Source organism: Rhinopithecus roxellana, chromosome 2, assembly GCF_007565055.1.
Source record: "Rhinopithecus roxellana isolate Shanxi Qingling chromosome 2, ASM756505v1, whole genome shotgun sequence".
In the NCBI taxonomy this organism is placed as follows: domain Eukaryota; kingdom Metazoa; phylum Chordata; class Mammalia; order Primates; family Cercopithecidae; genus Rhinopithecus; species Rhinopithecus roxellana.
Window position 1 is genome coordinate 37,808,192 of NC_044550.1, and position 15,842 is coordinate 37,824,033.

General features: G+C 37.0%; 2 protein-coding genes across 5 annotated transcripts in view; one reads left to right on the top strand and one right to left on the bottom strand.

Moving 5' to 3' along the window:
* Positions 1 to 599: 599 nt before the first annotated feature.
* Positions 600 to 15,582, bottom strand: THAP6 (THAP domain containing 6). Of its 3 annotated transcripts, none has more exons than XM_010377123.2 (5): positions 15,495 to 15,582; positions 14,482 to 14,581; positions 13,057 to 13,264; positions 8,993 to 9,118; positions 600 to 3,670 (listed from the first exon to the last, which is right to left on the bottom strand). In XM_010377123.2, the coding sequence occupies exons 2-5, from the start codon at positions 14,559 to 14,561 to the stop codon at positions 3,416 to 3,418; spliced, it is 669 nt and encodes a 222-aa protein (XP_010375425.1). In that variant the 5' UTR covers positions 14,562 to 14,581; positions 15,495 to 15,582; the 3' UTR covers positions 600 to 3,415. The 3 variants fall into 3 exon arrangements, with proteins under 3 accessions (XP_010375425.1, XP_010375426.1, XP_030771973.1); XM_010377124.2 differs by having other exon boundaries at positions 15,021 to 15,553; XM_030916113.1 differs by lacking the exon at positions 15,495 to 15,582 and adding an exon at positions 15,167 to 15,280.
* The window catches only part of RCHY1 (ring finger and CHY zinc finger domain containing 1), a 40,702-nt gene continuing 40,188 nt past the window's right edge, over positions 15,329 to 15,842 (top strand). The window contains exon 1 of one of the 2 annotated variants that reach the window (XM_010377126.2): positions 15,329 to 15,819. In XM_010377126.2, coding sequence (XP_010375428.1) covers positions 15,730 to 15,819 — 90 coding nt within the window. In that variant the 5' untranslated portion in view covers positions 15,329 to 15,729. The remainder of the gene's footprint in view (positions 15,820 to 15,842) is intronic. The other variant, XM_010377130.2, reaches the window with a different exon arrangement.

Sequence of the window (15,842 nt, forward strand, 5' to 3'; positions counted from 1 at the left end):
TGCTTCTGTTATAATTGAAAGAAGTCTAGACTGGACACACATTTCATGGAAAATCACTTAGTTCACTCTACTGATGGATTATGTTAATCCAATGGGAGGACGAGTTAATTGGAGGCCTTGATAAGGCACATGTGCTCCAGAGGGTGAGATAAAACTTAGGAAATTCAGGTGTCTAAAACATCAGTAAAATTTTGAGGGAGAAGTACCCAGTGATCTGGGGCATGCTAAGACATCCCCTCTAAAGTAAGAGACAAGTTATTACAACTTGTATGTTCCACTATGAAGAAGAAAGCACAATGCCTGACAGGCCTCTTTGGGTTCTAAAGGCAACATATTTCACACCTAGGAATGCTGCTCTCCTTTATATACTGGATGACATCAAATCTGACAGTTTTGAGTGAGGGCCAAAGCAGAAAAGGGTTCTATGGTAGGTCCATGTTGTGCTGAAAGCTGGCCTGTTATGTGGGTCATGTAACCTTGCAGACCCCATATTAGAGTTATTGTGGAGGAGAAATTAGAGCAAAACCTCTATGTATGTACTCTCCATTTTTCTCTGCCCATTTTATTGAATAACTCAATGTATAAAACCACATAACACATTACTGGAGAAAATGTTTTATTTTTCAAATAAATAATAGATTTTCTATCAATTATTTCTGTAATAATTTTATCTTTTTATTAAAACTAAATATATATTTAATACATTTCACCTTTTCTCAAATTACAGACTATGGCATAATTTTAATTATCGTTAGCAACCAAAGCCTATTTCCAGAAATTTGAACTTGACATAGAGAAAAATTCCACATATCAAGTGCTTTGGACCTGACTTGGTGCTGAGGTTGAACTGTTGTATTAATGTGTTCCTGGCTCTAGAGGCCACTCCTATCTTTTAAAGCAAAGTGGAACCCTTAGGGTCTGCCTTGGCTGCCAGAGAAACTTCTGGAGGGGGATGACTTGGGTTTTGTTTTATACAGCACAGTTCTTTCCTGGGCTAGGTTGGAATCTCTGGGAACAGAGGACTAAGATACATACTGTGCTTAGGCAATTGTTTGCAGCAGCAGGGAGGACCCTATTTTAAATCTCAGATTTCTATCAGTAATTATTTTCCCATTAGAATAAAGAGAAAATGCGCAGCTCTGGGTCCTTAACGATAACCAATACTTTGCACACAGTTATTTATTTCTCAGTTATACTAGGTCCAGTGAAAAAGAGGTGCTGAGTCTACTATGAACACAAGTAGTAAAAGCGACTGTGGCAATTTTGATAGTGGCAGACTGGGATTTTACTCTTGGAAAGGTCTTCCAGGTTTGGTGTATTCTAAGCAGCCAGTAGAGTGCTGGAATTTAGACATACTGTGTTTGGATCTACCCTCTTTTTCTCCATTGTCCACTGACTTACTTTAATTTATATACTCACAAATAGGGTGAGGGAAAAATAATCTCTATTGAAAACATCTCCATAAAACCTAAGATCATATCCAAACTTTCCATTAGGGTGTTCATTTATGAACTCAAAATGAGATAATTAAAATAAATAATGGGTAATTAATGAAAGAGTTTTTTTTTGAGACGGAGTCTCGCTCTGTTGCTCAGGCTGGAGTGTGCAATGGCGTGATCTTGGCTCACTGCAACCTCTGCCTCCTGGGTTCAAGCAATTCTCCTGCCTCAGTTCTCCCAAGTAGCTGGGATTACAGGAGTGTGCCACCACACCTGGCTAATTTTTTTTTGTATTTTTAGTAGAGATGGGGTTTCACCATGTTGGCCAGGCTGGTTTTGAACTCCTGACCTCAAGTGATCTGCCTGCCTTGGCCTCCCAAAGTGCTAGGATTACAGGTATGAGCCACCACTTGGCCTTTCTTTTAACTATCTTTTTACTACTTTTTTTTCAGGTTGTAAAAAGATATGGCCTCAGTGATTTCCTCTTAGCATAACGCTGATCTCGCAGATGTGGGTTAAATCCCGTTTAGAGGGAAGGTTTGGAATCCTACATAAAAGTGTAACATGCATTAAAACAGAAAATTCTTAAATACAAAAAATTCAAGTGACCATATCTTAACTAATATTAATGTAACAAAAATAAAATTACAATAAACAAATGAGCACAAAATGCAATTCAGTTTTTGTTACTACAGTGAAACGGCTGATACTCAAATTCTAACTGCTACAGCATGGACTTCTGAATGAGGTTCATGTATGTACACGTGCTCCTAAGTAGAGTGTTGCTTTGGCAAATGGTTTTTATTCTAACCTACAGTATTTATGACTCTTAATTTCAGTTGTTTTGGGTAAGGAATTATGACAAAAGCTAAATTTATGAGACTTGGATCAATTAGGAAATAACAAGGAATTATTCCTTTGCATATTCAGTAAGAAACTATTCTAAAGCTACTATTTTAATTACCCATTTCTCTAAATAAAAGCCCTTGGACAATAATCTACTTCCCTAATTAAAATATTCTAATCCTTTCTCTCCAATTCCTATTTCAACTGGAAGAGCCACAATTATTAATTTTTAATGGTTTCTTTCATAGTTTGTATTTTTAAAAAATGTCAGCAATACTACTTTATATATAAAATACAAAGCAGTATTAAAAGTATAGAGCTAGTACTGGCTTTCAGATTTTGAAGATATACCTTTATGATGAAATAGTCATGAAGCAAAGTGTTCAGACCTGTTAGAGCAACTAACCATTTAAAAATCAGATATATGACCCTTTTCGTCTTTTAAAGCTATTCTGGTTTACATCAAAGTGCTCCTAGTGAGGAGGAATGATGTACTGTACTGAAAACTGAGACTTCACGAGGGCTCTTCTTAAATTGGCTCTGAACAATTCTAAAAGCCAACAGATCTTCACCATGTGTTATTCTCAGAGTCAATATCACAGTAAGCCTTGTAAAAAGATCCTTTGGTATTATTGATAGCAAAAGCATCTTGGATTGAATCCAAGATGGGTATGTATTATAAATGAATTGTGCTTTGTAGTAAAATGCATTTAAAGTAAAATTCAATGTACTTACCATAAAGCACATGTAAGTAAAGGTACTCCTTTGAAGCCAAAAATCTGATGTTGCTGGAGAAGTGTCCAATTCCTTCTACTACAGCTTAATGTGACTAATTTGACATCATTTCTTTAGCTCTGTGAAATTTTCTTGAGATTTTAACATCTTACAGTAGTGACCTGGCACTAGTGTAGGTCTACAAAACATAATTGTCACAAGTCACACAAATACATAATTACCACACATTTCTGCATATTTTCAAAAAAGTCTTTGGATAACAACTATAATGCATAATGCTCCAGAGAATCCAAAGCAGCACTTTAAATGATGGATATCATTTAGTGATGATAAATGAGATTTTATAAAAATTTGTACCAATGACAATTTTAGGTAGAACACAACATGAAATTATTTCATGCAATATAGTCCTGTTCTATGCTCTCCTGACAACACTCCCAACAGAAAGCGTCCAGTCTATTTGCTGTTTCTTGGCTGATCAGACATTCATCCTTTAATTCCCTGATTGTCTTCCTCAACGATTTCTGAAAACGTTTTTCTCGGTCTAAAACATTCCGTAGACTTTCCTTCGTATCCTCTAGCTCGCCGATCACATGATCTAATTTATGCTTAAGTTTCTTTGGACTATCCATTACACTGTAGCTATGTTCCTAAAAATATAAACACCAAGTTATTAATCAGATAGACATGTAGTTGGATAAAAGCTTATAACTAGGTCTAAGCTGTTTCTTCATTTACAATGCTTAGAGAACATCTTTAAGTTGGTGATATTTACAGGTTAAGGAACATAGGAAGAAGATAGGGGGTAGAAGCAATATTTAGGGTGCTAAGGGCCTCTCTTCTTTTACTAAGGCCAGGCATATACAAGGACTATAGAATATTATGGATGGGAAGCACTTATCTCTATGAATAGCATGACACTTGCAATGACTCTACAGCTTTTGTTCCTTCAATGTGGTGCTGCTAAGTTTAATTTTTACCTATCAAACAAATTTAAATTTTTAACTGGGTTACTTTATTGGATGGCTATTGCATTTATTAAGATATGACAGGAAAGGAGTACTGCAGCAGGTTCTCAGGCTGGGTGTTGGGGATTTAGAGAGGACTCTGGTTTTGGAATTTTTAAGAGACAACTCCTCTCGGTGTTTACTATGGTTATGCTTAAATTTGCTGGATACGCTTTTATTCCTTTTTCATTTGAAAATAGGGAAAATAACACTGACATAGCTTATAAAGGCACTATAAAATAATCTTTAAAAGTTGTTATTTAATATTAAAATTAGCAGAGAAGACTTTTATTTCCAGCCAAGATAAAGTAATAGAGACTGGATTGACCCCTACCTCAAAGAACCAACACAAGGCTAAAAGACAGAAAAAAATAGCTTTTAAGATAATGGATATTTGGCAAGGACAGCAGCTGTTGTGGACAGATGGGAAACAAAGAGGTAAGACCTAAGCCTGCTCCAGCTAACTGCATGAGAGTTTCCAGGCCTCAGGGCAAGGAAGGGAAACCCAGGCAGAGCTTAGCAGACTGAGTTGAGGAGGTAGTGCAAAATGTCCAGGGAGACCAACGTGGCTACAGTTCACAGGACAAAGTACTAGACAGATGAGAGCTGCACAGAAAAAACTTGAGATCTTCAGAGGCTCTCCCTTGAGTATTCCATGGAGTAAGATGAGCACATGAACGTGAGGAAACTACTCAAGGCTAAGGAAAGAACAACCAGAGATTAGGAGTGCCCTGTGCTCATGGGGCATAGTGACTATTCCCATTAGCCAGACTTGAAAATGTCAAGATTCATGGACATTAAGTATACAAAATGTCTTGTCAAACAAAGTAAAATCTGAAAGGGTCGAACAGTTTCTAACTAACTGTACCCCAGAACAATGCTCAAGAAAACATGATACAAAAATATCTAGCATCTGGCAAATTAAAACTCAAAATTCATGCCACGCAAAATTTACCAGGCATGGAAATAAGCAGGAAAACATTAGTCATAATAAGAGATAAATCAATCAATGGAAACCAAGCTGGAACTGATACATATGTTAGAATTAGCAGACAATATAATTAAGAAAGTTGTTAAAACTGTACTCCATCTATTCAAAAAGTTAAGTACATAAAATATATAAAAAAGACTCTAATAGAATATCTACAGATAACTACGATGTGTGAGGTAAAAAAATACACTGGAGAGAATGGCAGTGTATTTTTTGAAATTTAACATTTCAGAATAAAAGATTTCATGAATATAAAGTTATAGCAACAGGAACTATCCAGTATGGACTAGAGAGAGAAAAGGAGATAGAAAAAAAATAAAGCATCAGCAACCTGTTGCACAATTTCAGACAGCCCAATATACATGTAATTAGAATTCCTGAAGAAGAGGAAAAATTGGGATAGAAAGAAATATTTGAAGAAATCGGCCGGGCGCGGTGGCTCAAGCCTGTAATCCCAGTACTTTGGGAGGCCGAGACTCCATCCAGATGGAGACTATCCTGGCTAACATGGTGAAACCCTGTCTCTACTAAAAAAAGTACAAAAAAACTGGCCGGGCGAGGTGGCGGGCGCCTGTAGTCCCAGCTACTCGGGAGGCTGAGGCAGGAGAATGGCGTGAACCCGGGAGGCGGAGCTTGCAGTGAGCTGAGATCCGGCCACTACACTCCAGCCTGGGCGACAGAGTGAGACTCCGTCTCAAAAAAAAAAAAAAAAAAAAAAGACATCATGGCCAAAATTTTCCAAGTTTGATAAAAACTATAAACTGATAAATAAAAAAGCTCAACAAATCTTAATCACAAGAAATAGGAAGAAAATGAAACCAAGGCATATCACCATCAGATTAGGCAAAAGCAGTAGAAAAACCAAAAATTCTTGTCCAGCACAGTGGCTCATGCCTGGCCTAGCACTTTGGGAGGCTGAGGCAGGGGGATTGCCTGAGCTTAGGAGTTTGAGACCAGCCTGGGCAACATGGGGAAATCTGGTCTCTACAAAAACAAATAAGAATTAGTCCGGCATGGTGGCACATGCCTGTAAGTCCCTGCTACTCAGGAGGCTGAGGTGGGAGGACTGCTTGAGCCTGGGAAGTTGAGGCTGCAGTGAGTCGTGAGTGTGCCACTGCACACTAGCCTGGGTGACAGAGTGAAATCCTGTCTCCAAAAATAAATAAATAAAAAATTTTAAAAAACAGACAAATTCTTAAAAGCAAAGAAAAAAAGAAGTATTAGGTACAGAGAATAAAAGTATGATATTAATTAAATTTTTCATTAGAAATGGTGCATATAAGAATACAGTAGGGCAACATCTTCAAAAGTACCAAAAACAACTGCCCCAGCCCCCAAAACTGTTAACCTAGAATTTGATTACCTAGTAAAAATATCTTTCAAAAGTGAAGCTTAAACTTTTTAAGAAATAGAAACATTGAAATAATTCATCACCAGCATAGTTGCACTACAGGAAATGTTAAAATAAGCCCTGCAGGCAAAATGATAACAGGTGGAAATATGGACAGACACAAAGGAATGAAAAGCTCTGGAAATGGCACCTACATGGATAATATCAGATTTTTTCTTATTATCCAAATCTCTTTAAAGAATAATTTACTGTTTAAACAAAAATAACAACAATATGGTGTGGAGTCTATAGCATATGTAAAAGTGAAATGCTTGACAGCAATAGCACAAAGATTGAGAAAGGAAAAATGAAAGTATATAAGATTTCTGTATATAAGGGAAATGATACTTTAACATAGCCTGTGATAAGTTAAAGATGCCATAAACCTAAACACAGACACATAGACCAATGGAACAGAAAAGAGAACTCAGAAACAAATCCACACATCTACACTGAACTCACTTTCAACAAAGGTGCCAAGAACATAAACTGGGGAAAAGACAGTCTCTTCAATAAATGGTGCTGGAAAAACTGGATATCCACATGCAGAAACACTAACCTAGACCCATACTTCTTACAATATACAAAAATTAAATCAAAATGGATTAAAGAATTAAATCTAAGACCTCAAACTATGAAACGACTACAAGAAAACATTGGGGAAACTCTCCAGGACATTGGTCTGGGCTAAGATTTTTTTTTTTTTTTTGAGACAGGTTCTCACTTTGTTGCCCAGGCTGGAGTACAGTGGGTGCGATCAAGCTCACTGCACCCTTGATCTCCTGGGCTCAAGTGATCCTCCCTCTCAGCCTCCTGAGCAGCTGGGACTATAGGCATATGCCACCACCCCCAGCTAATTTTTTTGTATTTTTAGTAAAGATGGGGTTTCACCATGTTTCCCAGGCTGGTCTCGAACTCCTGAGCTCAAGCAATCTACTCACCTTGGCCTCCCAAAGTGCTGGGATTACAGGCATGAGCCACCACAACCGGCCTAAAGATTTCTTGAGTAATACCCCACAAGCACAGGCAACCAAAGCAAAACGGACAAATGAGATCACATCAAGTTAAAAAGCTTCCGCACAGCAAAGGAAACAATCAACAAAGTGAAGAGACAACCCACAGAATGGGACAAAATGTTTGTAAACTATCCATCTGGCAAGGGATTGATAACCAGAATATACAATGGGCTCGAAAAACTCAACAGGAAAGAAATCTAAAAATCTGATTAAACACTGGGCAAAACATCTGAATACACATTTTTCAAAAGAAGACATACGAATGGCTAACAGGCATATGAAAAGGAACTCATTATCACTGATCATCAGAGAAACACAAATCAAATCTACAATGACAAAATATCTCATGCCAGTTAAAATGGCTTTTATACCTAAAACAGGCAACAACAAATGATGGCAAGGATGTGGAGAAAAAGGAACCCTGTACACTGTTGGGATAATTTAGGACAACCAAAAAACTAAAATAGAGCTACTGTATGATCCAGCAATCCCACTGCTGGGTGTATACCCCAAAGAAAGGAAACCGGTATATCAAAAGGATATCTGCACTCCCATGTTTGTTGCAGACCGTTCACAATAGCCGATATTTGGAAGCAACCTAAGTGTCCATCAACAGATGAATGGATAAAGAAATGTGGTGCTTAAACACCATGGAGTACTATTGAGTCATTAAAAAAAATGAGATTTAGACATTTGCAACAACATAGATAGAAATAGGCCAGGCACAGAAAGACAAACATTATATGTTCTCACTTATTTGCAGGATCTAAAAATCAAAACAACTGAACCCACAGAGATAGGAGAGTAAAATGATGGTTATGAGAGGTTGGGAAGGGTAGTGGGATGGGGGGAAGTGGGGATGGTTAATAGGTACAGAAATATAGTTAGACAGACTGCATAAGATCTAGTATTTGATAGTACAACGGGGTGACAATAGCCAACAATAATTCATCATATATTTAAAAATAACTAAAAGTATAATTGGATTTTTTTGTAACATAAAGGATAAATGCTTAATGTGATGGATACCCTATTTACCTAATGTGATTATCATGTATTGTATACCTAAATATATCTCATGTATCCTATATATATACATACTTACTATGTAGCCACAAAAAGAAATTATTATAAAGCCATGTTAATCAAGATAGTAAAAGAGATCTAGATTCCATGCCTGCCTCTAACATGAATAAGCAATGAGATGAATAAATAAATGCAAGCTTGAATACTCTGTATGTGTATAACTGAGAAAACTTAGAGAAATAGCTATTTTTTACTACATATTTCATATGGAAATTACAGCAGTTAGAGAGAATTATTTCCTTGGTAGAAATATCCTTGCAAAAAGCTTTCTTCAATGAACTACATATGTAAGCAAAGGATTAACTACCTCTCTTTTGATGTTGCATATATACAAATTATAATGATTCTAGGAAGCAATATTATTTGTAGATATTACATATTAACCCCTAGATTTTGCTAGGATTCTGAAAAATTTGATTCTAATGGAGAGGACATATTCACCTTAAAAGAATTAACATGAGCTCAGTAAGTAATTTACTTACAAAAATGAACTGGGATTGGAATTCTTTAATATATGAGGAAGCACCAACAAGATGATGATTGTAGTTAGTGGCTGGAACGGTTTTGAGGGTGAAGTTTTTTCTACAATGAAGTTTTTCTCTTTTCCCCTGTTAAGAATAGTTAATAACAATCATCAAGTGAGACACTTTTGTCCTTTCTTACATTTTTATTCCTTCTTAACTTTGTATAGTGAAGTTAATACCACATTTCTTTTCATGGAAATTGCTTTTAAAAGGCAGTAAATTCCACCAAGATAATTTTAAAAGAACTTCCTGAAAACAACTCTAAGGTTCATCTGAAAACACAAATTTTCCTAAAAAGGAAGAGTGTAGGAGGATACACTCTACAAGCTATTAAAAATATAATACACAGTAACAATAATTAAAATAGTGTGCTCCTTTCTTAGGACTAGACAGAAAAACCTAGAAACAGATCATCAAGTAGATAGATGCCTTTAGGATAAAGGTGGCATTCTGGCCACAAATCATGTAAAAATCAACTAATTAAGAAAAGTGGTTGTATCCTTTATATAAATAAACCACAATGAAATTCCATGTACTGAAATTTTATGTAAAAAAGAAAACCATAGGTGGTAGAAAAAATATAGAGAATATTTATATAATCTTAAGGTGAGGAAGGCTAACGTCATATAACACAAGAGAAAATATAGAATTGACTACATTGAAAAAAGCCTGAATTTCAAAAAAAATAAACCCATGCCATAACTAGAACTGAAGACAAACAATAAAAAGTAACTGGGAAGGAAAGTGGGAGAAAGGGGAGAAAAAAAAAGGAACTGCAATGTAGATGGCAGTTAAATGATTCGTATCCTCGATATCCAGTGTTTTTACAAAACAGCATAGGAAAAGATAATAGAAGAGGACCTGAATAAGTAACTCACAAAACAGTACACTTATCCAATAAACACATGAAAAAATGTAGACACGCACGAGTGTTCACAGATAAATTAAAACAATAAGATGACATTTTGCCTATCAATTTTAGCAAAGTTTACAAACACTACTTATACCAAGGATTAGGGTAGGTAGACATTCTTATGCATAGCTAGTAGGGTGATAGATTGGTGCAAGCTTTCTAATGAGGCTTTGGAAGATCTTTATCAAAAGCAAATCTTTAAAAAGCGTATATAGTCTTTGATCCAACAATTCTGTTTGCAGAATTCAGTTCAAGGAAATAAGGATATAAGCCCGCTACAATAATGTTCATTTTAGTCCTGTTTAAAATAAGGAAAGATGACAGCCCATATACAATATTGAAGACTGATTACATATACTATTGTTCATATGTAGGATCAACTACTATATGGTCAGTAAAATATGGTCTATATAATTGACACCACTAACTACTGTCAACGATATGGACCCAAAGGAATTCTTATACGCTGATGGTGGGACTATAAATTTGCAAAAGCACTTTGGAAAACAATGGCAATATGTATTCAAGCTGAACATCCACATCACCAGGACCTAGTAATTTCCTCTTCTAATTGAAGCATATATATACCCTATAGAGATGTGTACATAAATGGACCAAAAGACGTGCCCCAAAATGTTCAGAGCTGCACAAGTTATAATAGCCCCAACGTGAAAAACCACCCAAACATTTATTAATAGTAGAATGAAGAAATTAGTTTATTTGTACATCACAATACTATACAGCAAAGAAGATAAACGGACCAGTATCTCATGCTACAATGTGGATGAATCACACAAAATGTTGAGCTAACAAAGCCAGAGTACATACTGTAGACAGGACTCTATGTATATAACTGACAGTGATAAAGTCAAGACAGTAGTGACTGGGAAAGCATGTGAGGGAGGTTTCTGGGGCACCTGTAATGTTTCATATCTTGGTCTGAGGGGAGTGACATGAGTGTACCCACTTTGTGAAAACTCATTGATTTGTACACTTATAAGCACTCTTCCATAAATATGTTTTACTTCAATATAAAGTTTAGTTTAAAAAAGTGATGGTCTATATAGGTTTCTCTTAAACATGTGATCCATAGATCTGCAGCACAAACAGATTGAGATGTTAGAAAGTATACTCCAACTTACTGAATCTAATTCTCTGGAAGATGCAGGATTCTGTATTTTAAACAAACTCACTGTATAATCCTTATGTAGACTAAAGTTTGAAAGCTATGGTTGTAGGAAAATATTTAATGTCATGGAGAGTAGTAGTTAATAGTAGACTCTGAAGCCAAAATGCCTGGGATCAAATCTAGCCTCTGCCATTTAATAGCAGTGTGACCCTGGAGAAGTCATTCTAGTTCTCTGGGCCTCAGATTTCTCAAGTGATTAAATGAAAATAATAATAGTACTTACCTGACATGATTCTTTCAAGGACTGAGTTAATAGATTAATGTAAAGTACTTGGAATAGTGCCTGGCACACAGTACACACTATGTTAAAAAACCAAATAAAGCAAATAAAGGAAAAGGTATACAGTGTAATTCTATTTCCAGAAGATTATCTATATATAGATGAATTTATATAAAGCATATTTATAAATAATTACAGAGATACAGATCAAAGTGTTCACAGTATTATCTATGGATTATGTGATTATTTATTTTATTTTTGCTCCTATAATCTTATTTTCTAAAGTGAAAAATTTATTTGTTATAAGAAAACCAATAGTTTTTTAAAAGTTAGTAACTTATGATTTACTTGATTTATTATGCCCATATTTCTTAAGGTCCTCTTAACATTACAGCTAGATGACACCTTGGTGGTAGGAAAAAAACAAAAGCCCTAGAGCAACTTTCCCAAGATACTGTATATTTATTAGTGAGGCACTCTCTACCTGATCACTCAGGTTCTACAATATGACCAACTGCAGAAAGTGACCAGGACTGCATGGGAGCGGGTATGCTTCTGGCTACTTCTCTTGTTTTTAGCTGCCAGGAAGGAGATCCCTTTCAATGATCTCCCTGAATTTTCCACATTGGAATCAATCAATCAATGTCTATAGGCTCTGGAAATTCACTTTTAGGTATATAAAGTCAAGAGAGATACTGAGAATGAGGCAGCCAATCCATGAGAATATTACTGAGAAAAAAACACAGAATTCAATTAGCGTTTACTTATTCGACTGTTCTTTCTTTTCCTGACCTTTTCTTCTCCTGTGCTTATATCTCTTTTTTGGTTTTCTTCCTTTTGATCATACCTAGACTTTACGCTTCCATGTATGTGGCTCTTACAAGTACTTTAGTCCTGTTAGTGGTTCTGCTCTTGACTTCTACCCAGTGTTAGGGACTGCCAACTTGGAACATCAGCTCAACCTTCTTATGAGGCTTTGGAAGATCTTTATCAAAAGCAAATCTTTAAAAAGTGTATATAGTTTTTGATCCAACAATTTTATTTGCAGAATTTAGTTTAAGGAAATAAGGATATAAGCCCGCTACAATAATGTTCATTTTAGTCCTGTTTAAAATAAGGAAACTTGTTCAACCTTCTTATGTTAACTTCAATTTTTAGACAAAAATCTTGAGTTACGCTAATTCCTAAAGTCAGTCCATTTCATCAAACATTAGTAATGTACAAATATTTATGAGTGGTTACTGGTAAAACACTCCTACTACACATTACAAAAGTTGAAGATGCAGTCTACAAATTTAAAACTTCAAGAATGGACTTCAAATGAATAAGCAAACAATAAAAATGTTAGCGAGAGCGGTGAATAGTATCATAAAAAGTGAGCAATGGCCAGGCGCGGTGGCTCAGGCCTGTAATCCCAGCACTTTGGGATGCCGAGGAGGGTGGATCATGAGGTCAGGAGTTGAAGACCAGCCTGGCCAAGATGGTGAAACCCCGTCTCTACTAAAAATACAAAAATTAGCCAGGTGTGGTGGCAGGCGCCTGTAATTCCAGCTTCTCGGGAGGCTGAGGCAGAGATTGCAGTGAGCTGAGATCATGCCACTGCACTCCAGCCTGGATGACAGAGCGAGACTCTATCTCAAAAAAAAAAAAAAAAAAAAAAAAAGTGAGCAATGATGGTAAATAGTATCTCATAAACAAACCTGTACGTGATATGGAGAATCAAAGATAGAAGGTATGACTCCAGGTTTCAGTTTAATGTTTGGAGCACTTCTGTCAAAATCTGTCTTTTTAAAGTGCCTCGAACACAACACATCTCCTTTTTTAGGCTCCCAAATGCCAGCTGCATTCACATCAAGTCTTTTCATTGCTAATACCCACTTCCTTTTGATGTTTTCATCTGTGGGGAATCTAGAAAAAAAATACAAAAAATATTTTAAAGTCAAATACTATTGCTATATAATTGAATTAAAGCTGTCTTATACAACTGACTAAATTGATTCCTTAACTAGTTTGTTATTAGTCTTGAGAATAACAGTATTTAGGAAACCATCATTCATGCTTTGGTAACTTTCCATTTTAATATTCAGATTTTCTGCCAATCATGCTGCAGATATATGGCCCTCATTTTAATTTTTCTCATAAGGACGAAAAATTTCAATGGATATTTAACATCTTATAGTAAGATCCACAATTGAAAGTATTTATTCATCTATAGATAATAAAAGAATTATCACTTGGGCCTTTTCCTATCTGAAATGATATCCACAATTTATCCTCGATAAAAAGGGCCCTTTGTAATTCCATTCTTCTGTTAGCATCAGAAAATTGCTTAGTACAGCATTTAATACATAGCAGGTCTACAGATACTTAGTGAATGAATGCAGAGAATAGCTGCAGAGTGCGGAGTTCTGGAAATCAGAACTATTCTGAGAGATATGAAGGCCAATAGCCATATCGACTCAATTTTCCAGCTGGTTCAAATTTTTCTGAAACAAGGTAGGACATATATATGCTCATTTTTGATTTCTTTATATCTAACCAAATAGCTAGGAGTTCTTTCTCTAACACATAGCACAGTGCCTGGAACAAAAGCAGCAAAATAAACCTTTAACAAGTGAACAATTATTAAATCTTATTACTCTTTCACGGCTCTCAGGAGAATGGCTAAAATATGAAACTAAAATCATCTTGATTTATTTGCAACACAGCTAAAGATCCCTTGGTCTGAACTTGTAATTTATATTTTTTCTGTATAACCTATGCTTGATCTATTTCTAAATAGAAACGGCAATATATATGAGCAAAGCTCCTGCATTCAGATTGTAAACTATATGTAAACAACATTGAATTTCTTTGGCGATATGATAAAATACAAAGTAATAATATTAGCAAAAGTTAGTCTTACGGTATTTTTTGTAAACCAGTCTCTCATATCTTAAAGTATCTTAAAACTTTTAAACTACATTATAAACATGTAAAGGTATCACATTGTCACTTCAAATTTTAAAAAAAGGTTATTTAAAAAGGACTCGGGAACTAAAGTTCAAAATTGAAGACAAGTAGAACTGTCTTTTGCTTTTTATAACATGGCCAAAGTATTTGGCCTAACTACAGCAAAATCTTACACGTGAAATGTCAGTCCTTTTAACTTCGAATTTGGCAAGCAGCGAGAAGCACATCCAATGGCGGAGCAGCATTTCACCATTTTAGCAACTCATAACAGAACTGAAAGAAAATTAGAATGTTGAGTCAGTAACTGGAAAGCTGAAGGGGAATATATTCCCTTTCCCGGTGTTTTAGAAAACATGAAATCAGGTTAGAAAGCTAAAGACAAATATCTTCTTCTAACACCTGCAGCTTTGCTTATAACATTTTCCAGGGTCTTGCCTCTTTAATAAGGAGAAACATATTTAGCTATGTACCCCGAGTCTGATTTCAATTTTGTTGGCTTGTACATTTCCCTTCCACCTTCTGACAGGTACCATGTTCTCTGTGCCACAAAGCTTTTTGCACACTAACTCCTACCCATCTTTCAGCTCTCAGCTTGCATCGCTTCCCCAGGGAAACCTTCCCTGACTGACACCCAGATCGTCAGAGCTGCTCTAATATTAGCTCTCACAGGACACACACTTCTTCCTAGCACTTCTCCAAGTTGTAATCTTACATTTATTGCAGTAATCGCTCTTATTAATGTCTTCCTCCTCCACCAGTCTTAGTTCCATGAGGTCATGGTGGAGTGTGTCTATTTTTTCCTACTTTTTGTCCTTACGGTTTAGCTGGTGACTGGCAATAGTGAATGTCAGTACATACTTTGAATGAACAGCAAATAAACGGGAAAAGGAGGAAGCAAGAAGCACTTCCAGGTGTTAGCGAATGCCCTGGCGTCCAGGAGCGGCGCGCGGGACCCGCTGAGCCCAGGGCCCGGGACGAACTCCGCCCCTTTCTCCAGGCTCCCCGCCACCGGAGGGAGAGAGGGAGGGGCCACCCGTCACAGGTAACGATGCACCTAGTGAGCGTCCCTTTCCTCAGGCGCCAACTGGCGTCTCCGCGCCGCTGCCGCCCACCTCGCGCCGAACCACGCCCTGAGATTTGGGCGGGTAGCGATGGGAGGAAAAACAGGCAACCTAAGAGTTATTACCGTTAGCAGCGAAGACGGCGACTAACGTCAACGACGGACACTGCGTCTGCCTTCGCTTCCGCCTCGTGGCCCCGGGAACCGGAAATCCGTCTGCCCCGTGTCACGTGCTTAGGAGCCATATTGGCGCTGGTGGCTGCTGAGGCTGGGAGGGGGTATGCTAGAGAGGCGCAGCTTTTCTGGGCGTGGTTTTTATCCTGGGGGAAGGATCGGTGGAATGTGAGGGGCGGTGGAGGAGATGGCGGCGACGGCGCGGGAAGAAGGCGCCAGCGGTCAAGAGCGAGGGCAGCGGGGCTGCGAGCACTATGACAGAGGATGTCTCCTGAAGGTGACGCCTTCTATGGGTTCTTC

Bases quoted from the DNA above. Each gene is read 5' to 3' on its own strand.
- THAP6 (XM_010377123.2), bottom strand. From the start codon at position 14,561: ATGGTGAAATGCTGCTCCGCCATTGGATGTGCTTCTCGCTGCTTGCCA. The intron at 9,119-13,056 runs GTTTGTTTATGA...TATTCTTAACAG, and splicing joins ATTCTCCATATCACGTACAG to GGGAAAAGAGAAAAACTTCA. The intron at 3,671-8,992 runs GTAAGTAAATTA...TTATATTTTTAG, and splicing joins TCCAATCCCAGTTCATTTTT to GAACATAGCTACAGTGTAAT.